Source organism: Protopterus annectens, chromosome 16.part0 (assembly GCF_019279795.1).
Source record: "Protopterus annectens isolate FY-2018-M chromosome 16.part0, PAN1.0, whole genome shotgun sequence".
In the NCBI taxonomy this organism is placed as follows: domain Eukaryota; kingdom Metazoa; phylum Chordata; order Ceratodontiformes; family Protopteridae; genus Protopterus; species Protopterus annectens.
In genome coordinates this window covers 347,851,878-347,873,187 of record NC_056750.1, presented here as the reverse complement: position 1 = coordinate 347,873,187, position 21,310 = coordinate 347,851,878, and the positions used below count along the sequence as shown (strand labels likewise).

General features: G+C 38.4%; 1 protein-coding gene across 1 annotated transcript in view; it reads right to left on the bottom strand.

The window, feature by feature from the left end:
• ZER1 (zyg-11 related cell cycle regulator) overlaps positions 1 to 21,310 on the bottom strand; it is a 1,037,134-nt gene that overhangs the window by 183,669 nt on the left and 832,155 nt on the right. Inside the window, exon 14 of the mRNA XM_044058124.1 lies at positions 6,768 to 6,865. Within this exon, the coding sequence (XP_043914059.1) occupies positions 6,768 to 6,865 (98 nt within the window). The remainder of the gene's footprint in view (positions 1 to 6,767; positions 6,866 to 21,310) is intronic.

Here is a 21,310-nt window from a genome sequence, read left to right as displayed (position 1 = left end):
CAAGCATCTTTGGAGAGCATAAGTAGTAGTTGCTGGGGTGTGAGCATTTTGAATTTTGGTATCACCAGAAAGGTGTTTAGATGGATAGATCGAGGATGGGGTGCCAGGTGCCCTCTTTTCTGGGTACTAGGAAGAGTCTGCAGTAGAAACCTTGCCCTATCTGATCTGCAGGAATGTGCTCTAGTGCCCTCATAGAGAGCAGGGAAAGGACTTGCTTTTTGGCCTCTGCCCACTGGTTTGGGAGAAGATTTGGGAACCCTTTTGGGGTTGGTAGAGTATGGAAATAAAATTTGTATCCCTGGGACACTATGTTGAGAACCCAGCAGTCGCTGGTAATGGTGGCCCAGGTGCTTGCATGGAAGGAGAGTTTCCCTCCTAGGGGCAAGTGCAGGTGGGCAGAGGGGGGGTGGAAGTGGAGAATCATTGTGAGTTCTTACCATGAGGGGGTGGCTTAGCATTCCCTGGTTTTGAAGAGGAGGAACTCCATCTCTGCATTCCCTGGGGCTGCTGTCTGGGGGGGCCTGCTTCCCCAGGGTCTGGGCTGAGCTGACCTGGAGGGTGCAGGAAAGAAACAGTGCTTGGAGGGGCAATGCCTACTGAACCTGGGTGGCTGGAACTGCAGGAAGTCCTTAACTGTCTGCATAGATTTAGCTTTTTCTTCCATCTTTTTTAAGACCTCCTCTGCCTTGATGCCAAATAAGTTGTCTTTGTGCAAGGGTGCGTCCAATAATTTGGATTTGACATGGTCTGGCAAGGGGTGTTCCTTAAGCCAGGTATGCCTTCTAAGGACAGAACCAGTGACTGCTCCCTGCAAGATGCTTCCAGGGTGTCAAAACCACATTGTAAGGTGTGCTTAGTTACTTGACTTGCAGAACGCATTAACTCTTGTAACTCTATTTTCTGCACAAGCAGGAAAAGATGATATTTTTTGTTTGAGAAGTTCCATGGTATGTTGCTGAAATTTTAGCATATAGAACTGACAATTTAGTGCTCTAATAGCAAGAGTAGCAGAGGTGTATAGTTTTACCCCATCTGTCTAACGCTCGGGAATCCCTATCTGAGGGGGTGGGATTCTTAGTAGAAGTTGCTTTAATTCCTTTAGGCCCTTGAGAAATAACTTCAGGGTCAGCAGTAGGATTTTTGAAAATAAATTTGTGAGAGTCAGGGACTCTATAGTAGCTGTCAGGTTTCATGGGAGCAGGAGGGAGGGTATCAGGAGTCAAACTTGATTCCATAAAAACATCATCCACAACATCCAGAACAGGAAGAATGGCCAGAGGACTGTGCTGTGGAAGATCTAAGAATTCCCTGAGTCTCATTTTAGACTGAGGGTAGTCCTGACATTCCCATTGGAAATGCTCCCTTAAAGTATGTAAGGTTTCCCCAAAGGAAAAGTCCACGGATGGAGAGGCTGAAGGAATGGATTCCTCTGCATCAGAATCCTCATAAGCAGACAGGGGTTGCATGTCTTCATATTCAGATGCCCCAGAGTCATCGGACTCCTGTTTAGATAAAACTACTGGGGACAAATCTCTTTTTCTTTTGGAAGGGGTAGCCTGGCTTCCCCTGATCAGCATTATAAGGTCTTCCGCCATTTTAAGCATTTGTGACTGAGGCAAGGAAGCAGGTGCCTGAGACTGGGTAGTCGGTTTCTTGGGTGTGGTTTGTACCCTGGGCCTTAGAAACTCAGTAGTTTTCGAAAGAAGGTAAATGCAAAAGAAGTCGTCGGTCTGTGTTGAGAATCGGTAGTGCGAAGTACTTCCTCGGAAGCCGGTGCCTGCTCGGTGGTTCCGGACACATCCAATCTAGAGACATCTGCAGGATCCTTAGTCGGTGAAGAGTCTCGTAACATACCGGACTCTGAAAGGGTCTCGGTAACGGCCTGCAAATCCACAGAAGCAGGCATCAGGGGCTGCAAAAGTGCCTCACTGAGGGCTGGAGAACTGCCTAGCTTAACGTAAGCATCATCGGTAAGTTTGGACCTGTGCGGTCTGTCTCTGTCTTTATCCTTATGTTTTTTTGGAAGATCTGCTGTCGGATGGCTTACCAAAGCCATATCGCAATTCGAGGACTGACCGCAAAAATATCTAGCCACAATAAGGGCCCGACGATGTATAGTTCTGGTGTTGAACAAAGCACAAAAACGACAGCGGAGGACGTCGTGGTCTGGGCCTAAGCAAGTGGTGGTAATTTGTCTTTGAAAAATTCTTAAGTGTTTTTGAGCTTGATGGGGTATCTGGTCTTATAACTACATCATACAAGACTGATTTATGGTCCTATCTTACCAGAGATGACATACCAAGGGGGAGTACAATGCTCTCCCACATTAGTGAGTACTATGTCCAGAACACATGAGCCTCTTATGGATATGCTAACTAGGTGTTCCAGAGCATCTGCACTAATAAAGTCCAAGACCCTCTGAGCCAGCAAGATTGGGGATGTGTATGTTTCCCAGTTGATGGTAGGACAATTAAAATCACCCATGAGTAAAGTGTTGGGCTGTATGGCAAGTGACTGCAGTAAGTTCAGGTATATGGTATGCTTTTCCTGTTTCATGGTGGGGGACCTATTGCTAGCTATGATGTGGTAGGAGGTTTTGCCTATAGTTAACTGGACATGGAGTAGCTGAAGAGAGTGACACTGTTTGAACAGTCTCAAGGTGTACTTATCTTTAATGAAGATAGATACACCTCCTCCGTTGGTTCTTTAATGCTCAGTTAGTGGTCTGAACATCTGGAAGGCACTGTAGCCCTGCACATCCAGACTGCTTTTCCCACCTTTGAACCATGACTCGGTGACTGTACAGACATCAGCATCTTCCAAACTGAAGAGTGCTTACAGGGAGTGCAGTTTCTTGTTAAGACTCCTAGCATTAATCAGCAGTACCTTGAATTTATCTAGAGAGGATTCTGTTATGTTGGGAGGTTGGTTATTTTGATACTGCCTAAAAAAGGCACAACAGGGATGTGTGGCTAATGCCTCTGCCAGTGCACGAAGGCCTAGAGGAGACAAGTGCAGACCATCTCTGGCAAAACAGCATAGTCTGTCAACCATGTCTTCCCAGGCTGACAGATATTGGATCCCCTTGGACTGACACCAGAAGCTAAGCCAATTGTTAAAGTCAATCATTTTTTGTTTGTATTGTGGCATCATCCCTGGAGAAGGTAGAATGCTGCTTAAGGCTAGGCTTACACTTGCCTGTGACACAATTTGAGAGCTCAGTCATTTCTCTCTTCATATAGTCCAGTGAGGTATGTCTCAAGTCATTCACCCCCACATGGACTCTGATGGAGTCATACCGGTACTTGTGGTTGAGTGACCTGAGTGCTTCAGTGACTTGGCAGATCCTGGCATCTGACAGGCAGCTAACCGTAACCCACTCCTTATCCAGCCTGGAGGGGGGAACAACTGTGTGTCTCACAATGGAGTCACCTTTGACCAATACATTAGGTTTTGTGGTGCAAGGCCTTATGGGCTTATTTGCTGACACACTGGTGTGTCTGTTATAATGTGTTATGGTTGTTTTTTGAAGTATGTGTGCAAGTGGTTTCCATTTGGGAGGCCTCTGATCTTTTAAGTTACTAGTGAGTACCTCCACATATATGGGTTTATATGTCATGTCTTTATTTAGTGTGGGAAGTGTGTGTGTGTGTGTGTGTGTGTGTGTGTGTGTGTGTGTGTGTGTGTGTGTGTGTGTGTGTGTGTGTGAGCTGACAACCTGTTTGGCATTCGATCTGTCTTTATGTGAGAGTCTTGCCGCCAGTTTCATAGCGTAACTACATCTCTCACATAAAGTGTTTGTTTCTGGAGTAAGTGGTTGTCAGTATACATGAGACAATTCCTACATTGTCTCAGGATGCCCAGGTCTATCAGGCTGGCCAGAGAGATGATGGGAAACCGTATGACCATGATAGCAGATTCTTGCTGTATGTTTTATTAGGGAAGGGAATGGGTTAATTTGACAGGACTGAGCTGGTAGTGTGTAAGACTCCAAGCGGGACCTATACTTTGTGTAGGCTAAGGTTGATCAATAAGGCAACCCTGCTCACTGCACAAGTGAGTCGCTCCTAGAACAGCAGAGAAGACTGGAAGGGTTTCACTGAAAGCTGCTTAGGCAAAACCTGAGCTTCTAAGCTTTTGCATCTATACAAGGTACTGCTAACAGCCACTGAGTGAAGAACAGCACTGTGCAAATGCAAGGGTTAAGTATGAGCAAACAGAAAAGTTTTAAGCTAACTTCCAATTCGGAAAGCACACGATAAGCATTTCACCAGCATTCCCCAACTCAGACAGGTTAGATCAGCACACTTCTGCCACAAGGGTGCAGAAAAACAAATTAATGTGCAACAGCTGGTTTGGAATTCAAGTGTAACAAGACCACACAAACTACCTATAACAGCCCTACAACTAACTACTTAAAGCAGTAGCAGACAGTACATTTTTTGCTATAAAGTGCAAAAATAACAGCAAATAGCTTAAGAAACTGCTAAAGTACAGTTACAGTATATAAGAAAGTGCAAATAAATACTTATTTTTGTCTTTTCAGTAGTGGCTTGCTCCATGTGAAAAGATTACCAGCATTTTGCTGAGACTGTTTGTTTCTTGCCAAAACTTGATGAAGGAGCATAAAAAACTCTTGGAAAATTTAGAGTAGGGATGAAAAATCTGACAGATTCCCTGTATCAGCTTACCTTCTCATCACATTTTTGATAGCCTCATCAGCAGTGGGTCCAAAAAACTAAATCTCTATCTAAAGGTGACTTTAAAATCTCACTTTTTACATCTACTGGGAGGTTCTGGGAATGCAGGCAAACCTCCTCAACACAGTACCAGCGGCAACAACTCTGGATGTAGTATCTACAGTCAAAAAACACACTTTAAACAATGAGTAGTGACCTGAGAAATACAAGAAAGTAAACCACACAAAGCAGATTTTTACTCACAGGAAGGAAGTGCAGATAGAACATTCCTCATACTTTCATAATTAGTCAAATAAACGTTTAACATATGAGCCTGAGAATTCAAAATTCTAAAAAAGAAAGTTGCCAGGGAAACCACAGGATGTAAGAAACACATCCTCCAATATTGGCAGCACTGGAGATAGGGTGGGGGGTGAGTTCTCAGAATGCCATTTATAAAATTTCATAGTCGTTTTTGTGGGACTGATAAAACCTCAGTGTTCTCCCACTGAAAAGACTGGCACATTTTGGAAAGAGTCACAGAGAAACAGCATCTCTGACAAGGGGTTGGGAGGGTGGCCTAATGGTTAATGTGTTTGCCTTGCAAACACAAGGTGCAGGGGTTGAGTCTCACAAGGGATAATTGGCTAGGCTTAAAATAGCTTGCAAGGGCAACTTAGATCAGTACTAATCTATGAACCTATGAAATTCTAGTAACATCCTCTCCTCAGAGTCTGAATCAGAATTCTGAGAAGAAAAACTTGCATCTGCATCTGTCCCATTACATTCTCCTCCTGATTCATTTTCTTGAATCTCTTCAGGAAAATAGGAATCATTTTTTCTCTTACAAGAAACCAGAAGGGTCAACAGCCTGTACAAGACCTTGTGCCAGAAGTAATAAATTGCTCCTATTCAGTGAAACTGAATCTGGAGAACATATATGTTTACTTTTCTCTCTTTTTAACAGGAACATTAGCACAGTGTTTTTCATGGTGGTAACAGTTTCGACAGGGATGGGCACAACATTCTGGCTAAGCAGGGGCGACTTCCCTGCAACTTCTATCAACACCAACAAACGTAGCTCTCTCTTGCCCACTGAGGGGACTCCAGCAGCCTCAGAGGATGTAGTTATCCCTGGCCCATACTGGCTGTATGAACACCACCAGAGGGATCTGGAAAAAAAGATGAGTTGCCCGAGGAACCAGCTTTGGCCAGAAGAATTACCCACCTGAGGCTGAGATAAATTGCTAGTCTGTGGTGGTGGTGACAAAGGCTGTTTAGTTAACTTTTTCTTTTGGGGCTGAAGAAGGACAAACTTGTGGGACCAGTAATTAGCTGCCTCTTTCCTGGGAAAACTCAGCAACACAAACCAGCAAAATTTCAATAGTATATAAAGTCACTTTTCCCAATAAAAACACAGTAAAAAGCTCTGTAATACACTTTACCAGCCTCAAAAGTAATTTAAATACAATTTCTCCACAGAAACATAAAACAGTATTTGAATGTTTAAATCAACTTTTAAAGTGCCAATACAAAGTGCACTCCCATTTAAAAGTACAGCAGCGTTACAGGACAGTCAATAAAAACATCTATTCACAGCATGAGTACTACTTTTAAACACAAAAAAGTAAAAGTAAACATTAAAAATAACATGTGGAAAGTGTTTCCCTGAAGGGAATTTATGTGCCCGGCAATGGAACAGCACAAGCCGACTACAAATCCTCAAATGCCTGCAAAGGAGACTTCTCTTCCTCGGCAGAAAGTTCTGAAGGACTTGGCATCCAAACCTGACTTTTAAGTTAGCTCAGCTCAAACTAACGGGTTGGGTATGTGGAAGACGTCCTGGAGCTTAGCTTTGGAGTCTCGCCAGCTGTTATATCCTATGCAGTACATAATCCATATAAAATTAGGCGACTGTAGCTGTGACAAATATGAAGAATATATATCTTATAAAAAGTAAAAGCAGCATGGGCTCTGGTTAAAGACAGCATTACACTCAATAAAAGGTAACAGCAAGCTGTGAAGAGTTTCTCAAGACAAATAACCAATGTAAATTAAATACAAGGATTTGCAAATTCTGGTACTTACGGTAAACAGAGATGAGGTTATATAAGGCCCAAGTAGCCCAGTGCTGACTGACAGGAGATACAGTTTGTGGTAGCAGTCGAAGAATTGGTTCAAATGACCTACAATTAAAAAGTGACATGTAAGAAACATCACACTGACAAAAGGTTGCTACCAACTCTGACAAGTCAAATTCCTGGAATGTTGCAGGGGTGTTCATTATTTTAGACACACACACACACACACACACACACACACACACACACACACACACACACACACACACACACACACACACACACACACACACACACACACACACACACACACACACACACAAAATCTTTAAGCAACCAGAAAAGACTAGATTCACTGTCTCTCTTTTCTTTGTCTTACAGGCTCCTCATAGGAGGCATACAGCCTGCCTTCTGAGCAATCATGGATCCAGTAGTTCAGGATCTTTTGTACCTTAACAGATCAAACAGTCCCACAAATACCAGAACAAGGGAACTAAACCTGCTTCAACAGATCAATAAAACAAGTTATAGAGAAACATTTGTTACCCAACATCTGCCACACCTCTGGAATAGACACCCTCCTGCATAAGAAGAAGCATGACGTGCCATCTTCTTTCAAATGGGGCTTGGATAATTGGATGGGTATCCATAAATTCCCCAAGGCCATGAATACCCTAGCCCTTCATGAGATGGGAAGTACAATCTAGGGTTGAATAGCAAGGTGTAGTTGCCATAGTAAACAACTTTTAACTTCCTATGATTTCCATAAGTCAATTACTCAAGTATATCAGGCAACATTTTTTCACAACAAACTTTGCAGTTACATCACTATTCTTTAAAGTTTCTACATATCTATTGTCAGAGATCTGCCTAGCTGGATGACCTTAAAAGTGTGGTCTCTACCAAGTAGTGCCAAACTGTGTAAACTGATCCCCAGTTAAAAATACAACAGCTTCTGGAGCTGTATTCTGTGTAATAGCATCAACTGGTTAACTATTGCCAAGGTTTTGGCTCCAGTACTGTTTCCATCCCAACAGAGGCTACAGTTAAACTGAGGAGTACTCAGCTGTGTATAACTAGATCTCCATTAAGACATCAACTTCTTGGGCAGCAGTATGCGTAATGATATATAACACCTTCATTCACCTCTGTCACATAATGTTCAGCTGCCAGTAGACTATTACTTCCTATTTACTTCCAACTTTATCACCTACCCTAACTTCCAACCTCTAGCTCACCCATACCATCCGTCCTTTCATTTCCTTTCCCCTCATCTTTCCCTACCCATTTATAAAAACACATTTTGTGTATAAAATGTGTATGCTTAAATATGCAGTTATATACAGTGATGCAGTAATCTGTTTTTACTTCATTTATATCACTGCACTGTATTAAGATCTTGTAGACACTTAATTTAGTACTTTTTGCACTTCTGAGACAATTTTGGTATATTAAGATGAAAGCTGTATCTTCACAAACAAATTCAAATAAATGACTATTATTAAACACTGTCAAGGTATAAACTTTGTGTATAATTATCCATAAAGTACTGTTACTCTAATTAATGTTATTGCAACTTGGTGTCAATTATATCACCCTTTCTTTTTTCCCAAGCTAGTTTTTTTTGGGGGGAAGTTTGTTTGGGATAGCTTGATGAGATTAAACAGTGTGGATGATAAACAGGCAAACTACAACAAAATTATTTTGAGCTACAACAGTATTAGCAAACTTCTGGAAGCATTTTTGGTTAGCCCCTTTGCTACATTTTTTTTGCTCTCATTTGGCTTAATTTCCTTTTCACTGAACACTGCTGTCTAATATAACATTATTTGGGTTGTTCACAATTGGGCATGGGCAGACTAATTGACTCCCGCAAACACATGGTGTATTTTTTCATTTTTGTCACAGGCTGCAGTTCTTTGAACTCTGTCACTTTTTGCACATTGTTACATTTGCTTCCTCAGCCTATAAGCATAAGTCAACCCCTTCCTTTAATATCGTTTGCTTGCAAACATTCGAGTAGGTACTATCCATGTAACTGGCTGATATCTGCTTAGATGGATGACCTTAACTGTGTTAATATATGTTAGGTTTAAATCGCATTATTATTAATGTCCTTGACAAATACAAGATCTGTAGGTGTCTTCATGAAAGTAACTTGTTATCTTTGTTTCTTCATTTTTATGGATGTTTTGGACAACTATACTGCCGAGACCAATATTTATAAAAGGTACACAATTGCTGATGCAGTAGCTCATTACATTATTATTTGCTTAATCCGTTTTTGCTGAATACAATCACAAAGGTACTATAACATTTTAACTAAAATTTCCCTATTGAATACACTTGTGTACCACAGTAATATGATTACACAGAAGTGCAATTAAGACTTGCTGTGTAACTTATGGATAGCTTCACCTAGATAGACCTGCAAAGACATGCAATATGTTTCGTCATGTTAAGAAACTCATTTATTTTTAAAATTTCTTTAAAAAGTTGTCCTTTTTTCCACAGGCTTAGTGTCTAATAATGTTCCTACCCAAGAGAGACCAGTTACTCTGAGGATTTCTGAGCTGTGCAACTAGACTTCCAAGTCAAGACACGGCAGCTTCTCTAGCTGCTGTCTGAATAATAGCAGTGACTGACTAAACACTCCCAAGGTATACTAATCAATGTATTCCTTTCCATAAAGAATGTTTACTCCAGAGTTAATGTATCCCACTAAATGGAGCCCAGCAAGTTCAGTGTCTGTTACACCGCCTGGGATTAAACATGACAGCTGACAAGCAAATTGCCTAAATAAAATTACTTTAAGCCAAACCATGACAATTAGCACAGTTCTGTGAGCATTTTAGTTAGTTTCTTTGCTCCATACCCTTTTTTTTTTGCAGCAATGCCTGCACTGCTCAGATCTGTGCATAGGCAAACTTACTGACTCATGATAATGAGGGAGGTATGCTTAACTTTGTTCCCTTTCCATTTCACCCCACCCCTTACAGACACTTGTGGCCACTTTTTATAGATGGCCCTTAACCCTCCTTCTTAAAGGAACACAATACAACCATTTCACTTCTTGAAATTTCATCCTAACAAAACTCTATTCAGTTCAACAAGATTATTAATTTTATTTATTTTAATAAATGTTATCTACTACCTAGTTATTGGTTTCTAAATTACAATTAGTCTTCTCAAAAAGAATTGTATCCACATAATTACTTCCAACCAGAATTAAGTACAGCTATACATATTCATAACCAACTCCCTTCATACAGTCAATATTTATCAATGTCAGATTATCCTCACATTCAGTTTCTGAATCACTGGTAATTAAACAGTTTTCCTTCAATACTAGTAACCATGCTGTTTATCCACACACACACACACACACACACACACACACACACACATATATATATATATATATACATACATATATATATATATATATATATATATATATATATATATATATATATATATATATATATACATACATATATATATATATATATATATATATATATATATATACACACACATATATATATATATATATATATATATATATATATATACACACAAGCATACAGAGACATACACACACACACACACACATATATATATATATATATATATATATATAAACACACAACTGCGGTGGTGGTGCTGCAGTAGCGTTGTCGCCTCACAGTTAGACGTTGCCCTTCGATTCTCAGAGCGTCTTCTGTGTGGCGACATGCGTGAATGGGCATTCCTTCATTGAAGGTTGTGCATTAGGCCCGGAAAGCCAGCACGTCAAAATCTACTGCCAATCATTAGCGGACCGGAGTTCCGCTGTGGTGACCTCTAACCGGGAAAAGCCGAAAGAAACAAACAAATATATATATACACACACATTACATATATATATATATATATATATATATATATATAGATAGATAGATAGCTAGATATACATACACACACATATATATATATATATATATATATATATATATAAATACACACACATACATATAAGTGTGTGGGTGTGTGTGCGCCTCTTCACTCTAGCTATTTCTGTGCTCCCTACACTTCACAAGACACACACACCTTCCTTTAAACAATACCATTTCTTTTTTCCATAAAGCTATTAGCCTTACAGAGTGGAGGAAGATGCACACAGGTGGATTATATCCTGTGTAGGAGGGCCAGTCTGAAGGAGATTGGAGACTGTAAAGTGGTGGCAGGGGAAAGTGTAGTTAAGCAGCATAGAATGGTGGTCTGTAGGATGACGTTGGTGATCAAGAAGAGGAGGAGAAGTGTGAAAGCACTGCCAAGGATTAAATGATGGAAGTTAAAAAAGGGTGATTGTGAAGTGGAACGTATAGTTCACATAAAACTGATAAAACAAGAGAAACAGGTCCATCAAACGTTGACTTGTTTAATAAAATAAAAACTTTTTTCACAACGAACAGCAGGCAGCAAGCAGACTTGTAACAGACTCAAACCAATGTAACACAATCAACGATACTTAGCGCTTTCACCCCTACATGTATCATCAGTATGCATTGTTAGCTAGTTACACCTTTTAAATACCTTAAACTCTTAGTAATTAACCAGTCACAATAATTCTATTAAATACACATATATTGTTTAAAAAATATATACACATATATTTTAAAAAAATCCTACTCTAATGTGTTTACTATACTACATCAATTTACATTCAAAACACCTTATTAAATGCATAAAATACGTAGAATACAAAAAAACATAAAATTATAAAATCATACCAAAACGTCTCATAAATTCATTGTAATAATATTACCTATAGCCAAAACTTGATTTATTTTATTACTAATAAATTGTCAAATAATTATTAAACATAAAAATGTTGCTATAATTTAAAATGTGTCAATATATGCTTCAAGAATGTCCATTATGTTCAATTAAATCACTATTATAAAAATGTATATACAAAAAAATATATAAATATAGAAAATATAAATAAAATATATGTATAAATATGTAAAAATGTTATAATGAGTTACCAATTCATCATTAAAACTTGTTACTTCTATGTCATATGAAGTGAGATTTATGTTTTAAAATACTAATAATAGAGATTTGTTCATTAATACCTGGTAATTGATTGGCATTTAATCTTAGCTGCCATAAACATTCTTTAACCTCTAAAAAAGTTTTGTCGTCACCGCCTTTACCAACGTTATATGGAACCTTGTCTATAATGAAAAAAATAAACCTCTTAAAATCTTTACACTTAATACTGTGATTATACAGTGAATTAGTGCATTTTTTGTTCTTAATGTCCCTATTATGTTCCATAATACGGTCTCTTAATCTCCTGATAGTTTTCCCTATATAATATGCTTGGCATGATAAACATGAGGCCAAATAAACAACCATTCTTGTATTACAATTACATAAACCGGGACACCTGATGGACCTACCATAGTTTGTACTTCAACATATGGGCCATCATTTATAAACTTACATGTTCTACAAAATCCACATTTACTCATTTTTGAATTTTTGTAAATGTTATTACGACCACTGGTTTCAAAATATTCTTTTAAGTTTTTTCCCCTACTATATACCACATTCGGATGTTCCCCAATAATATTTGATAACTCTAGTGTATTCATAAACACACTTGACCATGTCTCTTTTAGTACATTTATGATTAATTTAGCTTCCTCATTATATGGTAAAATAAGAGCATCACTTTTACTTTTATCTATTTCATTTTTTCTATTTGAATTATTGCTCTGTCCTGCTTTCAGTATTGGTTTATAACATATATGTCTCTTGTGTAAGATCTCTTCTTTCACGTTGTTTAATAGTGTATGTGGGTAGTTCCTGTCCTGAAACATCCCAACTAATTTATCAATTTCTATAGAGAATTTCATGTCCTCTGTTATTATACGTGATAAACGTACCTTTTGCCCTTTGACCAAATTCTTTTTTTGAAAATATGGATGACTACTGTTAAAGTGTAGAAAAGAATTGGAATATGTTTTCTTTCTATATATATTTGATTCTATACCTTCATCATTTTTGTAAAATAAAATATCCAGGTACTCACATTTATTGTGACAAATTTTATGTGTGAATCTCAAAAAGGTAGATGTTGTGTCCAAAAATAATATAAATTCATTCAATTATTCCTTGTTTCCTTTCCAGAAAATCAGTATGTCATCAAGAAACCTACAATAAAGCAAAATTTTTGAAAAATATCTAGAAGTGAAAATACTTTCTGTCTCCCAGTTGGCCAACACCAAATTGGCATATATTGGGGCACATCTTGCACCCATGGCCACACCAGCCTTTTGCCTGTAATATTTTCCTTCCATAAACATAAAATTGCTTGTTAAAACTAATACCACACACACAGGGCCTTACAATGTTTGAGACAAGTTTGTTTAAATACAGCTGTATGCACACTGTCAAACGTAAATTGCTGGTGGATATGATGGCTTTAGTTTTAACAAGCAATTTTATGTTTATGGAAGGAAAATATTACAGGCAAAAGGCTGGTGTGGCCATGGGTGCAAGATGTGCCCCAATATATGCCAATTTGGTGTTGGCCAACTGGGAGACAGAAAGTATTTTCACTTCTAGATATTTTTCAAAAATTTTGCTTTATTGTAGGTTTCTTGATGACATACTGATTTTTTGGAAAGGAAACAAGGAAGAATTGAATGAATTTATATTATTTTTGGACACAACATCTACCTTTTTGAGATTCACACATAAAATTTGTCACAATAAATGTGAGTACCTGGATATTTTATTTTATTTTACAAAAACGATGAAGGTATAGAATCAAATATATATAGAAAGAAAACATATTCCAGTTCTTTTCTACACTTTAACAGTAGTCATCCATATTTTCAAAAAAAGAATTTGGTCAAAGGGCAAATGGTACGTTTATCACGTATAATAACAGAGGACATGAAATTCTCTACAGAAATTGATAAATTAGTTGGGATGTTTCAGGACAGGAACTACCCACATACACTATTAAACAACGTGAAAGAAGAGATCTTACACAAGAGACATATATGTTATAAACCAATACTGAAAGCAGGATAGAGCAATAATTCAAATAGAAAAAATGAAATAGATAAAAGTAAAAGTGATGCTCTTATTTTACCATATAATGAGGAAGCTAAATTAATCATAAATGTACTAAAAGAGACATGGTCAAGTGTGTTTATGAATACACTAGAGTTATCAAATATTATTGGGGAACATCCGAATGTGGTATATAGTAGGGGAAAAAACTTAAAAGAATATTTTGAAACCAGTGGTCGTAATAACATTTACAAAAATTCAAAAATGAGTAAATGTGGATTTTGTAGAACATGTAAGTTTATAAACGATGGCCCATATGTGGAAGTACAAAACTATGGTAGGTCCATCAGGTGTCCCGGTTTATGTAATTGTAATACAAGAATGGTTGTTTATTTGGCCTCATGTTTATCATGTCAAGCATATTATATAGGGAAAACTATCAGGAGATTAAGAGACCGTATTATGGAACATAATAGGGACATTAAGAACACAAAATGCACTAATTCACTGTATAATCACAGTATTAAGTGTAAAGATTTTAAGAGGTTTATTTTTTTCATTATAGACAAGGTTCCATATAACGTTGGTAAAGGCGGTGACGACAAAACTTTTTTAGAGGTTAAAGAATGTTTATGGCAGCTAAGATTAAATGCCAATCAATTACCAGGTATTAATGAACAAATCTCTATTATTAGTATTTTAAAACATAAATCTCACTTCATATGACATAGAAGTAACAAGTTTTAATGATGAATTGGTAACTCATTATAAAATTTTTACATATTTATACATATATTTTATTTATATTTATATATTTTTTTGTATATACATTTTTATAATAGTGATTTAATTGAACATAATGGACATTCTTGAAGCATATATTGACACATTTTAAATTATAGCAACATTTTTATGTTTAATAATTATTTGACAATTTATTAGTAATAAAATAAATCAAGTTTTGGCTATAGGTAATATTATTACAGTGAATTTATGAGACGTTTTGGTATGATTTTATAATTTTATGTTTTTTTGTATTCTACGTATTTTATGCATTTAATAAGGTGTTTTGAATGTAAATTGATGTAGTATAGTAAACACATTAGAGTAGGATTTTTTTAAAATATATGTGTGTATATTTTTTTAAACAATATATGTGTATTTAATAGAATTATTGTGATTGGTTAATTACTAAGAGTTTAAGGTATTTAAAAGGTGTAACTAGCTAACAATGCATACTCTGATGATACCCCGATGTGTAGGGGTGAAAGCGCTAAGTATCGTTGATTGTGTTACATTGGTTCGAGTCTGTTACAAGTCTGCTTGCTGCCTGCTGTTCGTTGTGAAAAAAGTTTTTATTTTATTAAACAAGTCAACGTTTGATGGACCTGTTTCTCTTGTTTTACCAGTTTGATTGTGAAGTGGAGTTTAGGGAAGAGTTAAGACAGGCACTGGGAGGCAGTGGAGAGTTACCGAATAGCTGGGTAACTACAGCACAACTAGTAAGGGAGACTGCTAGAAAGGTGCTTGGTGTGACATCTGGACAGAGGAAGGAGGACAAGGAGACCTGGTGGTGGAATGAGGAAGTACAGGAGAGTATACAGAGGAAGAGGCTGGCGAAGAAGAAGTGGGATTGTCAAAGAGATGAAGAAAGTAGACATGAGTATAAGGAGATGAGGCGCATGGCAAAGAGAGAGGTGGTGAAATATAAGGATAAGGCGTATGGAGAGTTGTATGAGAGATTGGACACTAAAGAGGGAGAAAAGGACCTGTACCAATTGGCTAGACAGAGGGACCGAGCTGGGAAAGATGTGCAGCAAGTAAGGGTGATAAAGGATAGTGAGGGAAAGGTACTCACAAGAGAGGAGAGTGTGTTGAGTAGATGGAAAGAGTATTTTGAGAGGCTGATGAATGAAGAGAATTAGAGAGAGAGAAAGTTGGATGATGTGGGGATAGTGAATCAGGAAGTGAAAAAGATTAGCAAGGAGGAAGTAAGGACAGCTATGAAGAGGATGAAGAATGGAAAGGCTGTTGGCCCAGATGACATCCCAATAGAAGCATGGAGGTGCTTAGGAGAAATGGCAGTGGAATTTTTAACTAGATTGTTTAATGAAATTTTGGAAAGTCAGAGGATGCCTGAGGAGTGGAGAAAAAGTGTTTTGGTACCTATCTTTAAGTATAAGGGTGATGTGCAGAGCTGCAGTAACTACAGAGGGATAAAATTGATCAGTCACACTATGAAGTTATGGGAAAGAGTAGTGGAAGCTAGGTTAAGAAGGGAGGTGATGATTACTGATCAGCAGTATGGTTTCATGGCAGGAAAGAGCACTACAGATGCGATGTTTGCTCTGAGAGTGTTATTGGAGAAATACAGAGAAGGTCAGAAGGAGTTGCATTGTGTCTTTGTAGACTTGGAGAAAGCATATGACAGGGTGCCTAGAGAAGAGTTGTGGTATTGTATGAGGAAGTCGGGAGTGGCAGAGAAGTATGTAAGAGTGGTACAGGACATGTACGAGGGTAGTGTGACAGTGGTGAGGATTGCAGTGGGAGTGACAGATCTGTTTAAGGTGGAGGTGGGATTACATCAAGGATCAGCTCCGAGTCCTTTCTTATTTGCAGTGGTGATGGACAGGTTGACAGATGAGATCAGACAGGAGGCCCCATGGACTATGATGTTTGCAGATGACATAGTGATCTGTAGTGAGAGTAGGAATCAGGTTGAGGAGACTCTGGAGAGGTGGAGATATGCTCTAGAGAGCAGAGGAATGAAGGTCAGCAGGGCTAAGACAGAATATATGTGTGTAAATAAGAGGGAGGGTAGAGGAATGGTGAGGATGCAGGGAGTAGAGCTGGTAAAGGTGGACGAGTTTAAGTACTTGGGATCAACAGTTCAGAGTAATGGTGAAGAAGAGAGTACAGGCAGGGTGGAGATGAGTGTCAGGAGTGATTTGTGACAGATGGGTACCAGTAAGAGTGAAAGGGAAGGTCTACAAGACAGTAGTGAGACCAGCTATGTTATATGGGTTGGAGACAGTGGCATTGACAAAAAGGCAGGAGTCAGAGCTGGATATGGCAGAGTTAAAGATGTTAAGATTTGCACTCGGTGTGACTAGGATGGATAGGATTAGGAATCAGTATATTAGAGGAACAGCTCATGTTGGACAGTTTGGAGACAAAGCAAGAGAGACGAGATTGCGTTGGTTTGGACATGTGCTGAGGAGGGATGATGGGTATATTGGGAAAAAGATGCTAAGGATGGAGCTGCCAGGTAAAAGGAAAAGAGGAAGGCCTAAGATAAAGTTTATGGACGTGGTGAGAGAGGACATGCAGGCGGTTGGTGTGACAGAGCAAGATGCAGAGGATAGGAAGAAATGGAAAGAGATGATCCGCTGTGGCGACCCCTAATGGGAAAAGCCGAAAGATGATGATGATTACAATTACAATCGCTGACAAATGGAGTGCACGCCCGTTTTCAAGAATATTTGCTATTATCATCAAATTATTACATAATTATATACTTCTCTCAAATCTTTTACAAAGTTGAAAAACATGCCTCTTTGTGTCTACTTTAAGCAATTTTTCTTTCAAAAGAAACGCTTTATATCCTAGCCTCTAATACTGGCTTTAGTGCAATAAATCATTAAGCCCTGGGGGGTTGCAAGCATTTAATTTTAACTGCCAAAAAACTTCTTTTTCTTCTAATGATAACTTATAATTTTGTATCCTTTCCACAATGGCAAATCTGAATGTATTACAGGTGTTGTTACTTTCCATGTGTCTGTACATAGCATTCTTCCTGTTTTGTTTCCTAATTTCATAGCAGTTTTTTAGGAACCTGTCTGTTTTCCCGACATAAAATGCCAGACAGGTGGAGCACATGGCCAAATAAACTACACTCTTTGTACTACAGTTCCCATACTGAAAGATGACCTTAGTCTGATTCGTATTTTCTAGCTGTATTTCTCCTTTGAGATAAATGTATTCACACTGATTACAGCATCCACACTTCTTGGTCCCCTTGTCTCCTGCATACTTTCCTTTATTCTTACTGTCCTCTAAGTTAGCCTTAATATTCCTACCTGTTTTATATACAAAAGTTGGGCTATTTCCTAGGAATTTATAAAGTTTGGTGTCACTCCTTAGTATATTCCAGTTCTTTGTTATCACATCTTTTACCATAGGAGAATAAGTGCAATATTTCAAAACCACTCTTTTGTGTTTCTTTTGAAAGTGATTTCTTATTATTCATTTTCATGTTTATTTTATATTTTTTTGTAATATTCTACTTTAAGTACCTTATGGTTTTTGTAAGGGAAGCTTTCATTGTTGTAATTTTTTTATCTTTGATTTTATTTTTTGCCACAGGAAGTGTTTTTACAGAAGTATGATGTCATTTCCTGGTTCTAGAAACTATAAAAGGAAGTTGACCATCTTGTTTTAATTGAATCTGAAGAAGTCCTGTTAAACAGGATGAAAGCGCTAATTCCAAATTCTAAGTGAGAATTAAACTGCTTTTTTATTTTAAAGGGAGTCTTTACAGTTTTTTGAATCATTCAGCCAGATTTGCAGAGTGACGTTGTGATTAGTTGCCTATTTCTGCATTTTAACTACTATTCTGCTTTGTTTTTTATTAATGACCACTTATACAATTAATTAAAACCACACCATGATATACGTAGTTAACCTTTAATTTCCTATTCTGTAAATAACACAATGTTTATGTGCGCGTTTAAACCAGGTGGACTATCAGCACCAAGTTTAATCTGCTAAAACACTTCTCTTGCTTCCACCAGGTTTTTAAAATCCCCCCTTGTTTGTCAGCACTAACCTGTTCCAAAACAGTAAAACAAAACTTTTTAAAATGATTGCAAACATTGTAATGCTTATATAAAGTATTACTATCTTTTCGTTTTATAGCATTCAAATGTTCTTTAATTCTGTCATGTAACCTTCTCAAAGTCATTCCAACATAAAATGAATCACATCCTGAACACAGTGCAATATAAATCACACCAACAGACTCACAATTGTACCTAGAAATAAAATTTAAGTTATACGACAAATGAGACAACATAACAAAAGGTCCCTCAAAATATATACCTACAAATGGAACACGTTACATTTGTAGGTCTCTCTACTTTTGTTGGTCAAATTCATCTGTACTTTAGTGTCTGATCTTTCTAACAACTGTTTTAAACTGTAATCTCTAGTGCTAACAAATTTTGGAGTATTACCTAAAATCTGTCCTAATTCCTTGTGTCCATTAATAATTCTCCAGTTGTTAATAATAATATTCCTAATTGCAGGGGCATCTACAGACATATCTAGAGTACAGCGGGGAATATCACAGTTGACGTCCTGATCTGATCTACTAGTTTTATTTTCAAAAGCATACAATAATAGTGGTGGAAAAAGGGTTCCCCTCTTGCCTCTAATTTCTTTGACTGTCTTACCTAGTAGACATAGTGGGTAACCCCTATCTAAAAAAAAGTGAAGTGATGAAATTAACTTCCTTTTCAAATGCTGCATCACTGCTAATCATACGTGAAGCTCTGATGTATTGCCGTCTAGGTATGTAACGTTTCATGTACCAAGGGTGATTACTTATACAATGTAAATAACTGTTAGAAAAAGTAGTTTTTCTGTAGATATTACTTTCAAATCGTTTCCAATTGTACATGTAGAAAGTTAACTAAATGTCTGCTACCTCCTAATGTAAAAGACAAAAAAGGAATAGTTGTGTAAAATCTTACCATAACCACAGATGTCCTTCTCTTCCATGTTGCAGTATTCATACTGTGGGATTTCTAGCCCTCAGGAGACTGACGTTGGCTCCTATACAAAAGCTTAAGCCTGACTGCCATAGGTGCATGGGACGTCACACGTAGGGCCATAAATCTTGGATTATAAATGTGACATTGGCATGCACAGACCTCAGAACTTGAAGCCCAGAGAAGAGACTATAAGGCCAAGTAGAAGCAAAAGCAAATGTCCTTGCAGGGATGGAATGAGTGGCCTGCAGTGAAGGTATACCCTAGAGAAGATAGAGGCTATCAGGGGGATGGAGGGTGGGAAGGAATACTGCAACATGGAAGAGAAGGACATCTATGTTATGATAAGATTTTACACAACTATTCTATGTCCTTCTCTTTCCATGTTGCAGTATTTATACTGTGAGAGAATACCACAGCTAGGAGGAATGTTGGCAGGTGGCCGATGTGGAGGATTCTAAGAATTCTTGCAGGATTGCGCTGGCAAATCGTGCCCTGGCCCTAGAGACCTTGTCCAGCTTGTAGTGCTTGGTGAAAGTGTGGACTGTGGACTAGGTGGCTGCCTCCATGATGGAAGCTGTGTTCCAGTCCTTTCATGAAGGCCTTAGAGGTAGCCATGCCTCTGGTAGAATGCACTTGCACTCCTTGCGGCAATGGTTTGTGATGATGAGAGTAGCAAAAAAGGATGGATTTTCTGATCCAAGAGGAGACTGCCTTACCCAAGGCCCTGGGATGGAAGGAAATGAACAGCTGGTCAGATTTTCTGAAAGACTTGGTTTTGTCCAAGTAGAATCTCAGTTGCCTATGTACATCTAGGGAATGGAGGAACCTCTCTACGGAGTTAGTAGGAGAGGGGAAGAGGGTGGGTAGGTGAATGGACTGGTTTAAGGAAAGCGCATTAACTACTTTGGGCATAAAGGAGGGGTTAGTGCATAGGGAAACCCTGGCATTGTGGAAGGTGATCTAAGGAGGGCAAGTCATCAGGGCCTGTAATTCAGACACTCTTCTAGCAGAGGCAATGGCCACTGAAAGGATGGTTTTTCATGTGCACATTTGAAGAGATGCTGTGCTGGCTGGCTCAAAAGGGGGGAGGGTAAGCTTTTCTAGTGCAAATTTGAGATCCCAGGGAGGAGGAACGGGCTTTCTTGGTGGTCTGATGTGTAAGACCCCTCTCAGGAAAAGTTTTACATCCAGTCTAGAGAGAAGAGGGGGCTGTAAAGGCAAGCATGTAGAAATGGCTGAGAGATGGACTCTGACAGAAGAGTAAGCAAGCCCCTCCTTAATGAGTCTGCAGGTATAGTTTTGGACCAGGGGAGGATCTGCTAGAAATGGGTCCTTGTTTCACAGAGAACACCATTTTGAGAATACCTGCCATTTAGACAAGTAGTTTTTTCTAGTTGTTGGTTTCCTGGCCTCCTTCAGGACAGACAGCATGTCTTCTGAGAAGTGTTGTTTAAAAGGGATCAAAAGTTGATCACCCACAGAGTTAGGTGTAGTAAAGACAGTTGTGGGTGCAGGAGGGATCCCTGTTGCTGAGTTAGTAGGTCCATCTGGTGGGGTAACTTGTAGTGATTGCCCTTGGCTAGTGAAAACAGAAGGGGAACCAGTGTTGCCTTGGCCAATAGGGAGTCACCAGCAAGATTTTTGGTTGTTCCTTCTTGATTTTCAGAGGGAATCTCTGAATTAGAGGGAAGGGCGG